The following is a 16721-nucleotide window of genomic DNA, read 5'->3' on the forward strand; positions in this document are numbered from 1 at the left end:
CTTTGCTTCACAAGCATATTACTCAAATGAAATCATTTTATTGATTAGCGATTAATTGATTGAGTGAATTTGCCACCAGTGGCACCCAACAGGCAACTGAAACAATCACTACATTTATCAGACAGTGTGTTTTTTTTTTTTTTACTTTTTCCCAAACACTTCCCCATCTGTGAGATTGATGATGATGATGATGATGATGATGATGGCAGGATAGGGCAAGTGAATCACAGGCATCATCTGTCTTGGTTTGTTGAGATGAGAACAGGGTGAGTGTGGCTTGAGGAACCGCGTGTCACAAATGAGACAGAAACATCACAATTGTCCATACATTTGCATGTACAATACTGTAAGCACCATAAACAAAAGCAGTGAATGAATAAAAGTTGTTGTAATACACAAGTTTTATATTTTTACACTGCAAAATAAAAGTAACAATCTAGAGAAATAAACATGAGAAACATCACAACATAATTTATTGAGAAATTGAAAAATAAATATTCTGTCATTAAAGAGGCCACAGATCTATTTCTAACATTAGCGCTGAAATGCACAATTCTTATTCATTATTCGCATTAGCCATTCATCCTTTAAACAGCGAGAGTAGGATTTTCCTCCATGATTCATTTGAACCATTTACATTTTGTAACCTATGAAAACTCGATGTGCATTTAGAGTTGAAATATTCATATTTACTGCATCAGTGTGTTACTAGTGTAAGGGTTCAATTTCAGGATTTCACATGTTAATATAATCGCTGTACATCTTAAAGTGTTTGAGCGGTTTGCTTATTCTAGCACTGTGATTAGTTGGATAAAATAAGAGTGTTTCTCCCAAACTTTTGTTAGAAATCCATTAAAACAAGAAACAGTAAATGTAATGAGACCTAAATCCCAGCGTCTCACAGCTCCACTTAGAACAAGAAGCATATCATCTGTCCTAATAAATTAAGGTTTAGGTAATGCAATTTCATTGTAGAATTTGCATGACACAAATTTAGCACCATTGAAGCTTTTTACTGACATTATAACCTGACAGAGAATATGGAATGTATTTGTAACACTTGTTGCTTGCACTAAGCTGAATGTGGATCAAATCTCATTTGCAAAGACACAAGAACTTTCTGCTAAATGTCTTTAAATGTTCTCAAAGAACATGATAAGGTGCATACAGGTTTTCTAGAACAGGACTATTCAACATAGCGAACTGAACACCACGGCTGCATTAAGACATGATATCCAACCTGAGTTCAACACGGAGACTTGCAGATTGTCAGTTGTGGGTCGTCTTTGGTGTTTGCTGGACTGTGGCTTCTGTTACTCGATCCTCTCCTCTCTGACACTTTCTCCTCCATCTCTACGAGAACATAAACAAAGTTTGAGGATTTTAAGGTTGAGAATGATAAAGAGTGTCAGGAACACATTACGGTACTTTACAATATCAAATGTCTATTGTTGTGTATTTTATTCCTGTCTCTTCAAGCTTAAAAACTTTTCATTTGAACAAATTTGGAGAAACATAGCATTCGATCACTTGCTCAGTAATGGATCCCCCAGAATGAAACTCCAAACTGATTTTTGCAAGAAATGAATTCATCATCAAGACATTTTTAATAAGACCATTGATTCCAGCTAAAATAAATATCACTGTTTGCAAGTAAAAGCAGTGCAACATACTCCTAAACAAAGAAGTTGGTGGATTTTGATGTGAAAAAAGGGCATGGACAAGTTATGGTTTATGGACTCATAGTTTAACCAGAAACTATGATTTAAAGTTAAAACGTCCTTAAAACGTTTTTACTTTTCATTTCACAACCTGTTAATGATGGACTGCAGTGGAGTGCTGTGGATTATTGTGATGTTTCTATCAGCTGTTTGGATTCTCATTCTGACGGCACCCATTCACTGCAGAGGATCCACTGCTGAGCAAATTTTTTTCTCAAAAATGTGTTCCTATGGAGAAACAAACTCATCTACATCGGCCTGAGGGTGAACTATTCCTCTAAATATGTTCAGCTCATTAACGCACAGTTATCAAGAGACTTGGAGAATCAGCATTTGCATCATTGGGTTTCCTACTGCATTTCTACTTGTGCCAATATTGATGTGCACATCACAACTCCAACACTTCGGCACACATTAATAATACATTACAGCAATGCAATAAAACATTATGTTAAAACTTGAATTATATGAACGCAGAACAATGCTGAGGAATGACTGACAGTGCAATGAAATGAGGAACTTGCGTTTTCGGTTGAAAGAGACTACACAAAAAAAATACAAAGAAAGACCGATTAAAGCTCATTTTGGCCATTCCACTGAACTGAAGCACTAGTGTTTGCTCATTAAAATAGAGAGAGAGAGCGGCCGCATCCTTTCACTGCCCACATAGTTTATTTTTACTCTGTCTCTGTGAGTCAAAGCGACGCCCTTCTCACTCCCTCCTACTCATTCACCCCCTCTTTCTCTCCATCCATCCATCCGCCCTCCTCTCACACATTTTCATAAGCTTTGACGTCAGACAGGGAAGGGGGGCTCCAATTTTTCACCCACACAGCACTTCCTGTGGCCCCCACCACCCATTCACATTTTCTCTTCTCATTTCTCTTTTATTCTGCGGTCCCCAATGACGACGTCTGACTGAGACGTTTTCTTCTGAAAGAGCTTCTCGAATCTGATGATCTCTCATTAATTCCATCCTTAAAGACTATCTAGATTAGCTCACCAGATAAGTCAAATAAATCAGTTTGGCACTGTTCTTATATGTTCCTCAGAGACACTTCAAGGTGTGCTAGTCTCTTCGCTATCATCACTATCAACCCTGCAGCCTTTAAAGGATATAAAAAAAAAATAATAAAAAAAAAATTCTGTCATGATTTATTTACCCTCAAGTTGTTTCAAAGGATATTTTTTTTTTCTTTCTTTTTTTTTTTTTAAGTGAAAGTCAATTGTCACACTCATGAACTTCTGTTCTTTTGTGTTATCCCCATTTGGTAATGTTCAGTTTCTCGTTTTGTTAATTGATTAATTATTCATGCTTTCCATGCCTTTTTAAACCCTGTCTGTTCAGTTCCTTTTTTTCCGCTATTAATGTTACATACTATTATTATATACTTGTGTTTGGATGTGCCCTTTTTCTCCCGTGATCATTAAAATAACCCTTTATATATATCTTTGTCATGCGCCTGATTTATACACTGGCACGTATTACATAAATAGGGTACATTGTGTTTGGAACCCAAATATCTTCTTTTGTTACATAGAAGAAAGACACTTACATTGAACTATTTAACATGAAAAATACCTAGTAGGTTTTGAACTTGACTGTATACAAACAATAAAATCATACAAAGTGATAATTCTGACAGTGGTGAAATCCAAGTTACACACTTATGACCTTTTCTACAGTACAATAATCTCTTTAAAAAAAAAAAAAAACTATTTTAAATACATTGTCCGTCCTAAATCAAGCTCAACCAATCATCCGTTTTAATATGTTTACAAAAACTAAAATAGCCAAGCTAGTTATGAGTTCTGACATAGCATTTTGTATTGTATGTAAACTAAGCAGCAAAAATAGACACTTAGACCTTATACAGAAAAAAAGTTACCATTTTTTTCTAGCTGCCTTTGTTACAGTGTAATTATACATTTAAAGGGTTAGTTCACCGAAAAATGAAAATGATGTCATTAATAATTCACCCTCATGTCGTTCCAAACCCGTAAGACCTTGGTTCATCTTCGGGACACAGTTTAAGATATTTTAATTTTAGTCAGAGAGCTCTCAGTCCCTCCATTGAAGCTGTGTGTACGGTATACTGTCCATGTCCAGAAAGGTAAGAAAAACATCATCAAAGTTGTCCATGTGATATCAGAGGGTCAGTTAGAATTTGTTGAAGCATTGAAAATACATTTTGGTCCAAAAATAGCAAAAACTACGACTTTATTCATCATTGTCTTCTCTACAGTGGCTGTTGTTCCGTGTAGCTGTTTTTATTTATTTATTCTCTAGAATCTTTATCTTACTATCACTCTCTGTTTTTTTAAAGTGATAAAATATAACTGAATTCACACCATATTTCTGATATTATCGATCAATCTTATCAGATTAATTTTGATCGTTCACTTTTATTTTATATCCGTGAGTGCAGTACACCTGCAAAGCGTGCTTGAGGTGCAGGTACCGTATTTTTCGGACTATAAGTCGCACCTGAGTATAAGTCGCATCAGTCCAAAAGTACGTCATGACAAGGACAAAAACTTATATAAGTCGCACCTGGACTATAAGTCACATTTATTTAGAACCAAGAATCAAGAGATAACATTAACGTCTACAGCCGCGAGAGGGTGCTCTATGCTGCTCAGTGTAGGCTACAGGAGCACTGAGCAGCATCTCTGGCAGCATAGAGCGCCCTCTCGCGGCTCTAGACTGTAATGTTTTCTCTTGGTTCATTTCTCCTGGTTCATGTCAAATTAATTTTGATAAATAAGTCGCACCTGACTATAAATTGCTGGACCAGCCAAACTATGAAAAAAAAAAAGTGTGATAATATTAGAGATAAAATTGCAACCATTCAGCCATCAGCTACAGTATCGCATCAGACAGTGCACTATAGATCCCCTGAGGAACAGTTCCACTCATTCTCTACTATAGGAGAGGAAGAATTGTATAAACTTGTTAAATCATCTAAACCAACAACATGCATGTTAGACTCTATACCATCTAAGCTCCTAAAAGAGGTGCTTCCAGAAGTCATAAATCCTCTTCTGACTATTATAAATTCCTCATTGTCATTAGGATATGTCCTCAAAACCTTCAGATTGGCTGTTATTAACCCTCTCATCAAAAAACCACAACCTGACCCCAAAGAACTAGTTAATTATAGACCAATCTCGAATACCTAGAGGAAGAAAGAAGCAGGTCTAGGGCCGTCGAACTTGGAGTACAAGGTGTCTGGACGAAGTGGGACCTGCCGAAGCGGAAGATCACGTGGCTTGAGATCTGGAGACTGGAGCCCTTTTGTATCTCCTTCCTGCTCTGTTCAGTGTAGGACACCCTTCCATTACCAACAAACCTCCACAGATGGGGTATGAGGGAGGACCCATCGTGTAGGATATGCGGAGGGAGGGGAACAATGGCGCACATACTGGCATGATGCAAAACAGCCCTTAGCCAAGGAAGATACAGGTGGCGCCATGACAAGGTTCTCTTTGCACTGGCTGACATCTTGGAGCGGGAGAGGCAGAAAAAGCACCAGACCAGTACAAGGCCGAAGATATGCATTCAGTTCATCAGAGAAGGGGAGAAACCAGCAGCCCCCAAGAAGATCAAAAATAACCTCTTGCAAGCAGCTCAATCCTGGGAGATGGGGGTGGACCTGGGAAAGAAACTAGCCTTCCCCAAGGTTGTGCAAACACTGCTGAGGCCAGACATGGTCTTATGGTCTGAGGAGGCAAGGAAGATAATCTTGATCGAACTGACGGTCCCGTGAGAAGACGGGTGTGAGGAGGCCCATGAGCGGAAAGCCACAAAGTATCAGGACCTCGTTGAGCAGTGCAGGGCCAAAGGGTGGCAGACCTGGCTATTCCCGGTTGAGGTCGGGTGTAGGGGTTTCCCGGCACAGTCTGTGTGGAAGACACTCACTGCTTTGGGTTTAGCAGGAAGGGACAGGAAGGCAGCTGTCCGTAAGTTGGGTGAGGCAGCAGAAACAACGTCTTGTTGGCTCTGGAGTAGGAGGGAGGAGTTGAGCTGGGGGCCAGGAGGAGAAGGGCAGTGACTGGCCACCACTGCCGACCCGCCAACTGGAGGGTTGTGTTGTTCAGGGTCGAAACACCCCGTGAAAGTTGGATGCCACCTGATGACATCTTCTCCTGGCCGAAAGCTACAGTCATGCAATACAGTCAGTGACTGAGCAAGATAGCATCAGTTCAGATGTTTTCAATAGTACTAATATGCTTTCAATATCCAAATACGTTATAGGATTTTTAGGCAGCATTAATTAGGTAAACCGGAACCGGGAACACTTCCCATAACTACATCATTAAAAGAATGGCATCTACGCTAATATTTGTCTGTTTCTCTCTTATTCCGAGGTCACCGTAGCCACCAGATCCAGTCTGTGTCCAGATCAGAGGGTCACTACAGTCACCCGGATCCAGTACGTATCCAGACCAGATGGTGGATCAGCACCTAGAAAGGACTTCTACAGCCCTGAAAGACAGCGGAGACCAGGACAACAAGAGCCCCAGATACAGATCCCCTGTAAAGACCTTGTCTCAGAGGAGCACCAGGACAAGACCACAGGAAACGGATGATTCTTCTGCACAATCTGACTTTGCTGCAGCCTGGAATTGAACTACTGGTTTCGTCTGGTCAGAGGAGAACTGGTCCCCCAACTGAGGTTTTTTTTCTCCATTCTGTCACCGATGGAGTTTCGGTTCCTTGCCGCTGTCGCTTCTGGCTTGCTTAGTTGGGGTCACTTCATCTACAGCGATATCGTTGACTTGATTGCAAATAAATGCACAGACACTATTTAACTGAACAAAGATGACATCACTGAATTCAATGATGAACTGCCTTTAACTATCATTTTGCATTATTGACACACTGTTTTCCTAATGAATGTTGTTCAGTTGATTCGACGCAATGTATTTTGTAACCGGATCTTCTTGAACCAGTTCACCAAATCGAACTGAATCGTTTAAAACGGTTCACGTCTCCAATAAGCATTAATCCGCAAATGACTTAAGCTGTTCACTTTTTTAATGTGGCTGACACTCCCTCTGAGTTCAAACAAACCAATATTCCGAAGTAATTCATGTACTCAAACAGTACACTGACTGAACTGCTGTGATGAGAGAACTGAAGATGAACACCGATCCGAGCCAGATAACGAACAATAGACTGACTCGTTCTCGAGTCAAGAACCATTTCTGTCGGATGTGTCCGATTCGAGAACCGAGGAGCTGATAATACTGCGCATGTGTGATTCAGCGTGAAGCAGACTGACACACAGAGCGTCTGAACCGAACTGATTCTTTTGGTGATTGATTCTGAACTGATTCTGTGCTAATGTTATGAGCGCGGTGAAACCGAAGGCTTGAATCAAGGGCAATCATCGCAAATGAAGTCATTAGGTCCAGCGCAAAAGAACTGGTGAACTGTTTTCTTCAACCGGTTTATTGAATCGAACTGTCCGAAAGAACTACTGGTGATCTGAAAACCGATGCAACCGGTTCTTGACTCAAGAACGATATTGGTTTGTTTGAACTCAGAGGGTGTGTCAGCCACATTAAAAAAGTTAACAGCTTAAGTAATTTGCAGATTAATGCTTATTGGAGACGCGAACCGTTTTAAATGATTCAGGTTGATTTGGTGAACTGGTTCAAGAAGATCCGGTTACATCTAGTGATTCATTCATGAAATGGATATCATTGAACTGTTGTGTTTTGAACTAGCTCACAACAGACATGGAAGAGAAGACAATGATGTATAAAGTCATAGTTTTTGCTATTTTTGGACCAAAATGTATTTTCGATGCTTCAAAAAATGGAACTGACCCTCTGAGGTCACATGGACTACTTTGATGATGTTTTTCTTACCTTTCTGGACTTTGTCAGTAGACTGTACACAAAGTTTCAATGGAGGAACTGAGAGTTCTTGGACTAAATCTAAAATATCTTAAACTGTGTCCCGAAGATGAACAGAGGTCTTACGGGTTTGGAACGACATGAAGGTGAGTTATTAATGACATAATTTTCATTTTTTCGGTGAACTGACCCTTTAAGTACTGAGTAACATTAATTACATTAGGTTTAGGATTAGGGTTTGGTTTGTCCTCATTTGTAAGTTGCTTTGGATAAAAGTGTCTGTTAATTAACTAAATATTAATGTTTGGAGTTACTTGCATGTAATTATGCATAATTGTTATTATAATAGTAATAACGTGTAACGTGTAACAAACACACCTTAAAAAAAAACTTTACCATGTTAACGTTGCACTTTATTTAAAGGTGACGTTGTTACCGTGTAATTAGACAAATAAGTGCAGAGTAATATTACTAAACTCTTAGGGTTAGGGTTTAGTTTAGGGTTAGTTATATGTAATTATGCATCATTTCATGCCACGTGTAATTAAGTCTTAAAATTAAGGGTTACAGAAAAAATATCATCATGCTGATTAACAAAATCTGAAGGCAAGCCTAAGTTTAGAAAGGGGAAGTAAATCCAAACTCTGTCTTGTTCTCTATCTTTGGAAGGTGCATGAGAAGTGTGCATGTTATAAAACATCTAGTATTCACCTGAAATCTGTCTCTTTTCTGACCCTAGGCTGACTTTGCTTGCGTGGTCACATGACACCATTCTAGCCAATCTGAGGCCCTCATCCATGAGAGTTTGTTGCATGAGCTGGCGACTCCAGTTGATGAGGCCAGTGGTGTCGGTGAGGGGGTGAGGGGATGAGGAGGGGTGCAACTGAGGGCTGATATCTATCAAGACACACAGAATTAGACAAACATGCCTCTCAATCAAATGTTACGGTTTCTTTCAGCAATGATGTTTTTCTCTGACACGAGTATGAATGGATACAAATTAGCTTTGTTATCTTTCTATGATTGATCTCTACGTCATCTCACTATTATCACTTATTGTGTGTGAACTGATCCTTCATGGCTATGATGAACATTATGACATTTGCAATAAATGCAACAAAGAATGTGAGACAATGATGGTTTGAGGTTACATGCCCAAGATTTACTGACATACACTGGACATTCATAAATATATCAATGTTTAAAACAGAAGTATCGAAAAGAAGGAACCTCACCTGGTGTTATGCTATCTAGACTTTCTCCAGAGAGGCTGTTGTCATCCGCTGTAGATCTGTTGTCACTGTTGGCTACTGGATCCTTAGACAGTCTGTCAGAATCTGTGATCTGAAAGAAGCAGTACTTCATTTTTTTAATGAAAGCATTACAGGTTTTGTCACTTGTGGTTGGTTTGTTACATTATTATTACAGATATGAGTGCAATAGTACTACAAAAGGAGTTCACAACTTGATGTCCAATGTAAGCTCCAGTGTACATCTTTATTTTAATCCTATAAGGGAACCTGTTCATTTTCTTGTCATTTTTGTGGCTATATAGTCAAGTCACTATTAATAAAGTGTAAGTATCTGCCCAAATTATACCTGGGCATAATCCTTAAAGTCCCGTTTACCATTTATACAGATGAATATATAGATACATATCTTGATGTACTTACATCAAGCTTGATTCTCTTCTGAGCAGAACAGTCAACAGAGGCAGAACAATCATCTGAGTATGTCCTGAGATGATAATACAACAAACCCAGCTCAAATTCTGATCAAATAAGTTTAATTGTAAAAAAAAAAAAAAAAAAAGTCACAGTATTGAAGGGCAAATATAGAAAATGACACACAAGAGGCAGCAGGGCTAGCTATCATGCCTATATCTCAATGGTTTAAATGAAATGTCCAGTTGCCCAAATGTGTTTCTCCATGTGTTGAAAGATTATAAGAAGTATTTATTTGACATATTTTTCAGGTCTCACAAACAAGAACCTTGTTCCAGAAGAACCATACTGCACTACCTCCAGTGAATTATTCTCTACACAAGCCCCTTGGACCAGTTTTCTTTTCTTTCTTGTCTTGAATACATTGAAGATTCTGCTCAGCTAAAAGTCAAACACTCGTTTTGAATGTAATACATAATCAATTATTTTTATAAATTATTTCGTCCAAACGTATCATATTTTAGCTTGAGCTGTTGAATAAACCAAAGATTTCCTGTATGGTAAATGTCTGATCTCTTCCCCGAACAGTCTCACACCACCGATAGTTCAAATTTGCACTTATATTTTTCATTATAACCTTTTAACCCAATGGCCTACAAACATAACTGATAGTTTTGTTATAGTCTCTCTACATGGACATACGGAGATGTGCTGCTGACACATACCAGGTTTCATCAGGATTGCTCCAATGCATTGTGGTAAACTGAGTAGCCTTGTTGCATGGGTTTGTCTGACACACCAAGTTTTGAATTGTGAATTTTTTTTTTTTTCAGATTTCATTGCCAGTGGGTGGCGCTCAGGTACTCACAGGTTTTGGTTGTGATAACAAGCCTAGTTTTTGGTGTGATTTCTGTTGGATGACTATTCTGTCTGATAATGTATTACATAAGAATTGTTGACTTTTGATGATATGAGCCAAGTTTGGTGAAGATTGAGTTAAAATTCTTGGAGTAGTTAAGAAAAAAAAAGTCTGTTTTTCAGAAAAGTTCGGCAGAAAATAAAAACAGGTTTGCTTAGAGCCTAGGTACCAGAAGAAAAGCAAAAAAAATCTGTAGATTTGCTATTTTTGTGATTTCTTTTGTGGTGTCAAACTCTTCCCAAGTTCAAACAATAGTATTGTGATGTTTAAAAATTAATTTGAACTTGTTTTCTTTGCATTATTTAAGGTCTGGGAGAACTGTATCAGTGATATTTTGACCCAAAGTCTTTTCAGCAAACGAATGCTATAAAAGTCATGTGGATTAGCATTATTTGAAACAGTAGTTTGTTGAACAAAACAAAAATCTGAAACAATTTCAAAATCAAGATGAAAGTAGTTCCTGACCTGTTATGTTTAAATGTTGACGTGTAGGCACATTCTCTCGCCACTTGTCGTGCTAAAGAGAACAGTTCAACTCTACGTAACAACAGAGCATTGTCACGGATGCAGAATTGAGCTGCAGCCTCATTGATGAGCATCTGAAAGTGGAAATAATCCCAATTAAACTGGATCAACTGAGCTCTATGAAAGTGAGGGCATTTTGACAACTATTAAATGCATTAAACAACTCCTGTAGTGTTTTTAATAGCCTAAATATTTATAACTGGTATTTTAAAATTACAGTAGGTTATCAAATATTACTGTGCAATCTAGGAGTTGCAGTTCATTCTGTAATAAAAAGGTCTTGTCAAAGACTTGAAAATGAACTGGAGGAATCGCTGGATTCATTTAATGTAGTGCTGTCTTTTAAAGGGTTTAAAAAATGGGCTGAAATCAAAATATTGTGGCATCAAATGTTGCTTCCCTGTGCAAAAGTTATCGCAAGAATGCTAAGATGTTGTGGGTGGTTGCCATGCAAAGCATTTGCTTAACTTTTCTGTGTGTTATGCAGTTCCTAGAGTGTAAGGAGTTGTTGCTTTGGGTTGGAAATTATCCCATTTCATTGTCTCCAATAAAAATTAGAAGTCTAATGGGAAATTAAAGTAATAGCACACCTCTCCTTACTTTGAGTTGTGTATGCTGCAATACACAATGTCTACAGCAGATTAGTTTAGTTTGGATTTAGCAAATTTCACTGTATGATGCGTTAGTTTAGTTGTGTGTTTATGACAGTGTTTATTACAACATCTGTGCAATTTGTTCAAAATGTTCTCTTTAACAAACCTCATGATGGGTGAGCTGTTTCCCTTCCCTCCTCTTGGAGTCAAAGCGGCCATAGATCAGGCTGTATTTGCGAATCTCTTCCTCTTTGCTCTGGTCTTGAGCTTCCAGGTTGAAAATGTGTCCCACCGTCTTGGCCATTTTCTTATTGAGTCTCAAAAGCGTCTTTACCTCGGTTTGATCTGCTTGCGGCATGGTTCTTAGAAGCCTATCAACGCTTTCCTCCACGGCTTTAACCGTCTCTGGGTCCAGCTGACCTCCGGGCCATGGAGAGGTCATCGTGGAGGAGGATGAAGAAGAAGTTGGTGTCGGAGGACCAAGAAGACGCGAGTGGCAAGCGAAAGGCAGAGTGGTAATGGGCTGTTCTTCATCTAACTCAGCTGCTCCATACATTTCAGGAGTGAGCCAATGGGGATCCATGGGGGACAGTTTTTCTCTGTACAGATGGTCTGGAGGTACAGGAGATGCCTGTGAGCAGGGGCTCTTAGGACTGTTATCTCTGAGCGGCGTAAGGCAAGATCCTACTTCCTCTCTTTCACACGGAGAGCTTGGCTGACCATTGCTTAAAGATTTTCTTCCACCAATAACCCCTGAGCCAGGAGGGCTGGTGCTGTTGATCCTAAGCTGAGGGACTCCACAAGGGGCCACATTGGTGGCCAGGGGTTGGTTAAACAGTGTTGGGTTTGCTGCCCAGTCGCGCAGAGCCTTCTGCAAACGCCGCACATGCAGGGGTTTTGTGGCCATGCCAACCAGTGCCATGATCTCGAGAAATTCCTCTTCGCCAGCCTCGCACAGCTGCTGGACATCATCTCCTCCCTGCTGGATGAAGGTGTCATAGTACATCAGTAGGTTGGCCCTTTGTAAAACTCTGTAGAGCTGCAGCTCGCCAAGCGTCCGAGGTAGTGACATCCTGATGCTCGGCTTGTCATTAGTATCATTCAAAAACACACACACACACACACATTTATATGAATACACAGTAGCTTTTTTGATCCACTTCAAATGTTGACTACTGTATAGTGTACATAAAAAAACATGATATCTTACAATAAAAAAATAAAGAATAAATGTCAAACAGCTGACACATTTTGTGCACTGTTAGCTCTATTTTAGTTAAAGACTGAATAATATTCATGAATACAGTTTTGAAGATGATTGTGCCATTCACCTCACTGCTGCAGGGGTCTGCTCAGCAGCAATAGAAAGCGTTTCTATGAATAATAAATTACAGTAGTTTCTGAACAGACTTTAATATAAATGCTCCATGAATAAGCTTAATTTAAAATGTCTGTTTAGTGGCAAAAGGTGCTGATGTAATATGTTGTGGGAGTATGTATTTATTCATAATAAATAAGTAAAAAGTAATCAATAGTAAAAGCCAGGTAATAAATCTTTATCCCAAAAAGGTTTCACAACTTTTTTAAACTATAAATGTATAACCGTACAGCCCTATATCTTAATGCTTCCTAATGCAATATTATGCACTTTAAATCTTTAAATAATTAAACCAAACACCTTTATTTTAAAACATATTTTTACTCTTGTGAAAGTTTTTTAAATGAGTAATAAATGAACTATTAGTATGTGATTATGTACAGTGATGCCCAACACAAAAATAACCCCTGAATGGGTTAATTTTTCTATAATGACCATATTGCCACACATTATATGGCACTTTCCAGATAAATAAATGGACAAGAAATATTGACTTCAAATAATGACTTCAAGTGATTGCATGAGGTAAGAAGAAGATTGGAAATGTTGACTCCACTATTTCTTGTTGGGTTGCTAAAAGGGAGCTTCGGACTGTTTGCAAATATAGTAAGACAGGTAATGCAAAGCCATTAATGTGTGCACAGCAGAAGCATGACTTTGGTGAGAAAACTTCTGGTTCTGAATAGACACTAACATTTAAGTTAATGTGAGGGTCCACCACCAACAACAAAATCACCATTTACTCAGCAACTGTACAAAACACTATACACACTGCACACTTCCTAAGATTAAGTCACTCTTTGTATCCAGAACATCCTCAAGTCTGGTTCACACAGAACACATTTTGTTCTGAAAAGAAAGAAGTGTAACTTCAAAAACGTGTCTTGAGACCCTCCTACTTTTCCGTTCATCAGTGCTGTGTCTCTGCAGATGGATACTATTGTGCAGAATATTATGTTTTTAAAAGCAAAAACACATTTCAGACAACAGTTATTGAAAAAACCATGTGTGTGTGAACATTTTAATAATCTAAACATTGAAAGTACTGTTTGTGCTAAAGATATTAAAGGTTCTTCATGGAACCATAGATGCAGTAAAGAACTTTTTTTTTTTAAGGTTCTTCTGTGGCACTGCTCTATCTCTCCTAGAATATGATAGCTGGAGACAGATTTGGTATGTGACAGTTCCATCATTGCATCCTCATTTAACTACATGAATAGAGAAATCTAAAAATCTAAAAATTTTAAGTAGTCCCACAGAAAAAGAGAAAGAGATATGTTTTAATAAAGCTTTATCAAATTAACAGCTTAATATTTGACCACAAAACTAGTCATTAGGGTAATTTTTATTTATTTATTTATTTTTTATTAAGACATATCAACATCACCTGGAAGCTGAATAAATAATATTTCCATTGATATATGGTTTGTTAGGATAGGACAATATTTGGAGATACAAATATCTAGAATCTAAAGGGTGCAAAAAATAAATAAAACATAAATACAAATTACAATATTGAAAAAAATCACATTTAAAGTTGTACTAATGAAGTTCTTAGCAATGCATATTACTAATCAAAAATGAAGTTTTTATATATTTACAGCAGGACATTTACTAAATATCTTAACGGAACATGATCTTTACTTAGCTAATATACTTTTTTGGCATAGAAGAAAAATGTATCAATTTGACCCATACAATGTATTATTGGCAATTGCTATAAATATAGGCTACCCCTGCTAATGACCTGCTATGACTGGTTTTGTGCTATAAGGCTACAAAATTATTTTTGCATGTTTTGTGCATGCCATGTAAAAGCCACAGAGAAAAACATTTTGTAGTCACAGTAACTGCAGTTTGTTTTATTTTTAAAATACACACGTATCTTTTTTTTTCAGCTTGCATATTTTTAGATTTCACAAATAATGAGCTAGTTTATCTACGAAATTCCCTTCATATGCTCATGGGTTGTTGTTAAATATAACCCGCAGTAGATTTCCTCTGATCGTTTATAATGAAGATAGTACAACTGCTCAATGATTCGTCAGTAGTTGTGCACTACTCACCTCGAGAGGTTTCAAGACAGGATCCAGCAGAACACTTCAGCTTACAGGAGCCAAACGACCGACTCTTATCAGATTCTGAAACTCAACCCAATATCAGTCAAACTTTTCCTTCTGTTAAAAGACGTGTGTCTTTACGCCTCTGACGCGTAAATTATTTTTGTTTTCTGTGCTTGTTAGACCTTATTCTACAGTTGTAAGATTGGACTAAAATGTTCTTGAAACTCTGGTGTTGTCTCTGCTATGCTCTGCTGTGCTGGCAGTAGCGGTGAGTTAATGACGCTCCTTTCGCTGCCTGTGTGGGCGCGAGAAACGCGTGGGCGGACTGCGGCACGCCATCTGACCGAATAAGAGCCTTCCTCTCCGGTCTGAGCGCCTCTCGCGTCAGGGTGTGGATGGTCGGGGAATTCTGTCCGCTTCACTATTTAAGTTCAGATCTGTACAATGTGAAAGCCAGCCGATTAGACACTAAACAGCAGAAAGGAGCCCCACTAATCAGTATCAGATTTATTGCGTGGAACAACATGATTGCAGTTGTGTGGAAGAGCGCCGGAGATCACCGAGTCTGTGGGCGGTGATCGAGCTCAGTGACGCGGCTTGAGCAGCGGGATTCCCCGCCACCTCACCCCAGACTCTGACAAGCTGCTGCGCTCATTTAGAGCACAGTGTGGTGTGTGTGTGTGTGTGTGTTTGTGTGTGTGTGTGTGTGTGTGTTTAAAGACAGACTTACAGTCTTTTTTTTTCATACCCCATTCTTTTTTTTATGTCATATGTTTTTATGCAATCATTAAATAGAGCTTTACAGAATATCCTATTCAAAAAATACGAATAGAAAGGTTTTATTTTTGCGTTATATTATACATATACTGCGGTATATGTAGGACTCATAAACTGTAAGCAATGCCTTAGCAAAACAAATTAAGTTCAGTCTCCTCTTAATTTCACCATAAATTGTCAGCTAAACATTTGGCATATGATTCAGCTCAGCTGATTTATTTTACCACTGATTGAAAGAACATATTATATATATATATATATATATATATATATATATATATATAGTATTGATGTGTTCAAAAATATATATTATTGTGCATTTAGATTTAAATTGCACAAATAAATAAAACTATAGGCTACAATTTAATTCTTCAGTCAACACATTTGGCATTTGATACAGTGTTCGTGTTGAGCAAAAGTCAAGTCAGTCACTGAAACACCAATGCCCCCTTGAGGAACAAAACTACAGACGTATGATTATCTATCTATCTATCTATCTATCTATCTATCTATCTATCTATCTATCTATCTATCTATCTATCTATCTATCTATCTATCTATCTATCTATCTATCTATCTATCTATCTATCTATCTATCTATCTATCTATCTATCTATCTATCTATCTATCTAATATTCATTTAAATTCCTTTAATTATTACTTTTCATTTCACATCTTTTTTTTTTTTATTGTGTGGGACAAGCAGTCATTTAACTTGGCTAAACATCACATGATGAAGACTGAAAGAGTGAACATCAAGAAAGATAAGTTAATAAACTTATGAAATCAGACTCAGTTTACTTTAAGTATCTATTGTTTCCTGTCTTTTAGGCTGAAAGAGGAGTTGATATTATTATATCAGAAAAAAATAGTGTTGACCATTTTGGGGTATTAAAAGTATGTTGACTGATTTTGACTATCAAATGAAACTTGGATATCAGGCAGAACCACTGATCTATAATACAGATCAGTGGGCAGAACTCTGTTAATTAAGCTCTTAGAAATATTTAAAATGAATAGTAGTAGGCTATTTATCGGGTTCATAAGCTCTGCAGTTCATTTAGAGAACGAAATTATGAAAGAAAAATATATGTTAGCAGATGTAGGAAAAAATAAATAGGCTACTGTGATAAAATAATTGCTCAATGTTGTAGTGATAAATTATTCTTAATTTGAATTGTTAATCAACTGTGGGCTGTTGTTCCGCTAGCAA

The 16721-nt window shown here is 37.8% G+C and overlaps 1 protein-coding gene across 3 annotated transcripts; it reads right to left on the bottom strand.

Moving 5' to 3' along the window:
* Positions 1-18: 18 nt before the first annotated feature.
* LOC113069248 (NGFI-A-binding protein 2-like) lies at positions 19-15343 on the bottom strand. Of its 3 annotated transcripts, XM_026242274.1 has the most exons (7): positions 14735-15343; positions 11457-12374; positions 10638-10771; positions 9263-9326; positions 8825-8933; positions 8301-8486; positions 19-1353 (listed from the first exon to the last, which is right to left on the bottom strand). In XM_026242274.1, exons 2-7 carry the CDS (start codon positions 12360-12362, stop codon positions 1247-1249), a joined length of 1506 nt encoding a protein of 501 aa, XP_026098059.1. In that variant the 5' UTR covers positions 12363-12374; positions 14735-15343; the 3' UTR covers positions 19-1246. The 3 variants fall into 3 exon arrangements, with proteins under 3 accessions (XP_026098059.1, XP_026098060.1, XP_026098061.1); XM_026242275.1 differs by lacking the exon at positions 8301-8486; XM_026242276.1 differs by lacking the exons at positions 9263-9326; positions 10638-10771.
* Positions 15344-16721: the final 1378 nt, after the last annotated feature.

The sequence above is a fragment of the Carassius auratus genome, unplaced genomic scaffold (genome assembly GCF_003368295.1).
Source record: "Carassius auratus strain Wakin unplaced genomic scaffold, ASM336829v1 scaf_tig00001155, whole genome shotgun sequence".
NCBI lineage: Eukaryota > Metazoa > Chordata > Actinopteri > Cypriniformes > Cyprinidae > Carassius > Carassius auratus.